General features: G+C 34.7%; 1 protein-coding gene across 1 annotated transcript in view; it reads right to left on the minus strand.

The window, feature by feature from the left end:
- Positions 1–1,095: 1,095 nt before the first annotated feature.
- Positions 1,096–1,535, minus strand: part of LOC147630189 (uncharacterized) — a 1,632-nt gene continuing 1,192 nt past the window's right edge. Inside the window, exon 4 of the mRNA XM_086810939.1 lies at positions 1,096–1,371. Within this exon, the coding sequence (XP_086667065.1) occupies positions 1,141–1,371 (231 nt within the window). The 3' untranslated portion in view covers positions 1,096–1,140. The remainder of the gene's footprint in view (positions 1,372–1,535) is intronic.

Genomic DNA, 1,535 nt, shown 5'->3' on the forward strand with positions numbered 1-1,535 from the left:
ACTCTCACTACTTCAATATGAGATTAACCTAACAAAAGACCTCAAAATTCAACCATCACTCAAACTAGCGTTATAAGATGAACTTTTAAAATTTAAAGGGACCTTTATACAATCAAGCTTACTTTAAGAGCTTATCTCTATCTTTTTCTTCTTACTATTAATTTATATTGCTTGTTGCTATTATGGTATTATCTCATTAATTTGTAGGTATCATGAACTTCAAGACTCTTTAAACTCTCCAATGAGCCTTTGATAAATGGTTTTGGTGAGAGGACTATCTATGCCTTAGGGATTGAAATCTATGGAATGTTCAAAAATGCACATAAAACTCCTTAAGCTGTGATGATTCTTTTTCTTGAAGAGTGCTAGTGAGAAACTAGCACAAAATGTAGATTGAGAAATATGTTCGAGGAGTTGAGGATTGAAGAGTTGAATTATGGACTTACTAATGTAAGTCATAATGGGGATCAATCTCTCATTAAGCATTCCAATGAATAACACTAGATGGGATTATTATGCAAAAGGAATTTTTCTTGGGGGTTGTTAGTTTAGTAGAGTGAGTAAGAAAAGCCCATGCCCATATCATCTTCACAGTCCACATCCACACTCAATTCTAGCAAACTTTTGTGTCTCTTATATTCCTTGCACAACATTTGGAATACATGTAATCATACTAAGAGCTCATATAAATCAAGCACAATAATTCTCCTTCACATAATCAAGAGTATATGATAAGATATGAGTAATGCAATAAATCATCAAGTCCAATGGTAAAATTTTCTAGAGACGATTATAACTGACACATTGCCTAAATAGCTAGGACATTTTAACTCTTAAAGATAAGTTGGTGTGGTCTTGCCCTTAATTTATTATCAGAAGAAAGTCTTCATGTGGTCAAATGCAAAATTCAAGAGGACCAAGTGGTCTTGCCCTTAACTCTTAAAGATAAGTTGGTGTGGTCTTGCCCTTAATTTATTATCACAAGGTCAAATGCAAAATTCAAGAGGACCAATCACCCATTGGGAAATTTGTTCAACTTTTAAGCGTGATGTAACAAAGCACCAACCAAGACAAACATATTCCAAATGTAGAGGATCTTAGAAATAAATATGCTACAAGATCATATCATACCCTAGGATTTTAGTCCATTTCAATAGGTCCATCCACATCCAACCCCATTTCAACAAGTCCATCCACATCCAACCCGATCATCATTTCATTCAATGAGTCGTCATCCAAGATGATGTCTTGTAGAGTGAGCTGGTGATATTTGACGAGTTCATGTAGAAAATGGTTTTCCCTTACATAGTTTGCATTTTCTTGTGCCAATCGACTCTTCTCTACAAGAAGTGTCTCAAGTTGAAGGCTTACCTGAAAACAACAATAATTATCTAAGTTTGATGGTAGATGATTTAAATAAAGCATATCCTCATAAGAAGCATGCTCATAACAATAGCCACGAGTCTGAGTCTCGCCATTCAATTATGAGGTGCCCACATCAACCATCATATAAGATGTTTGTAGTAGCAACAAAT

The sequence above is a fragment of the Cibotium barometz genome, chromosome 17 (genome assembly GCF_041138505.1).
Source record: "Cibotium barometz isolate CiBa-2024 chromosome 17, ASM4113850v1, whole genome shotgun sequence".
Taxonomy (NCBI): domain Eukaryota; kingdom Viridiplantae; phylum Streptophyta; class Polypodiopsida; order Cyatheales; family Cibotiaceae; genus Cibotium; species Cibotium barometz.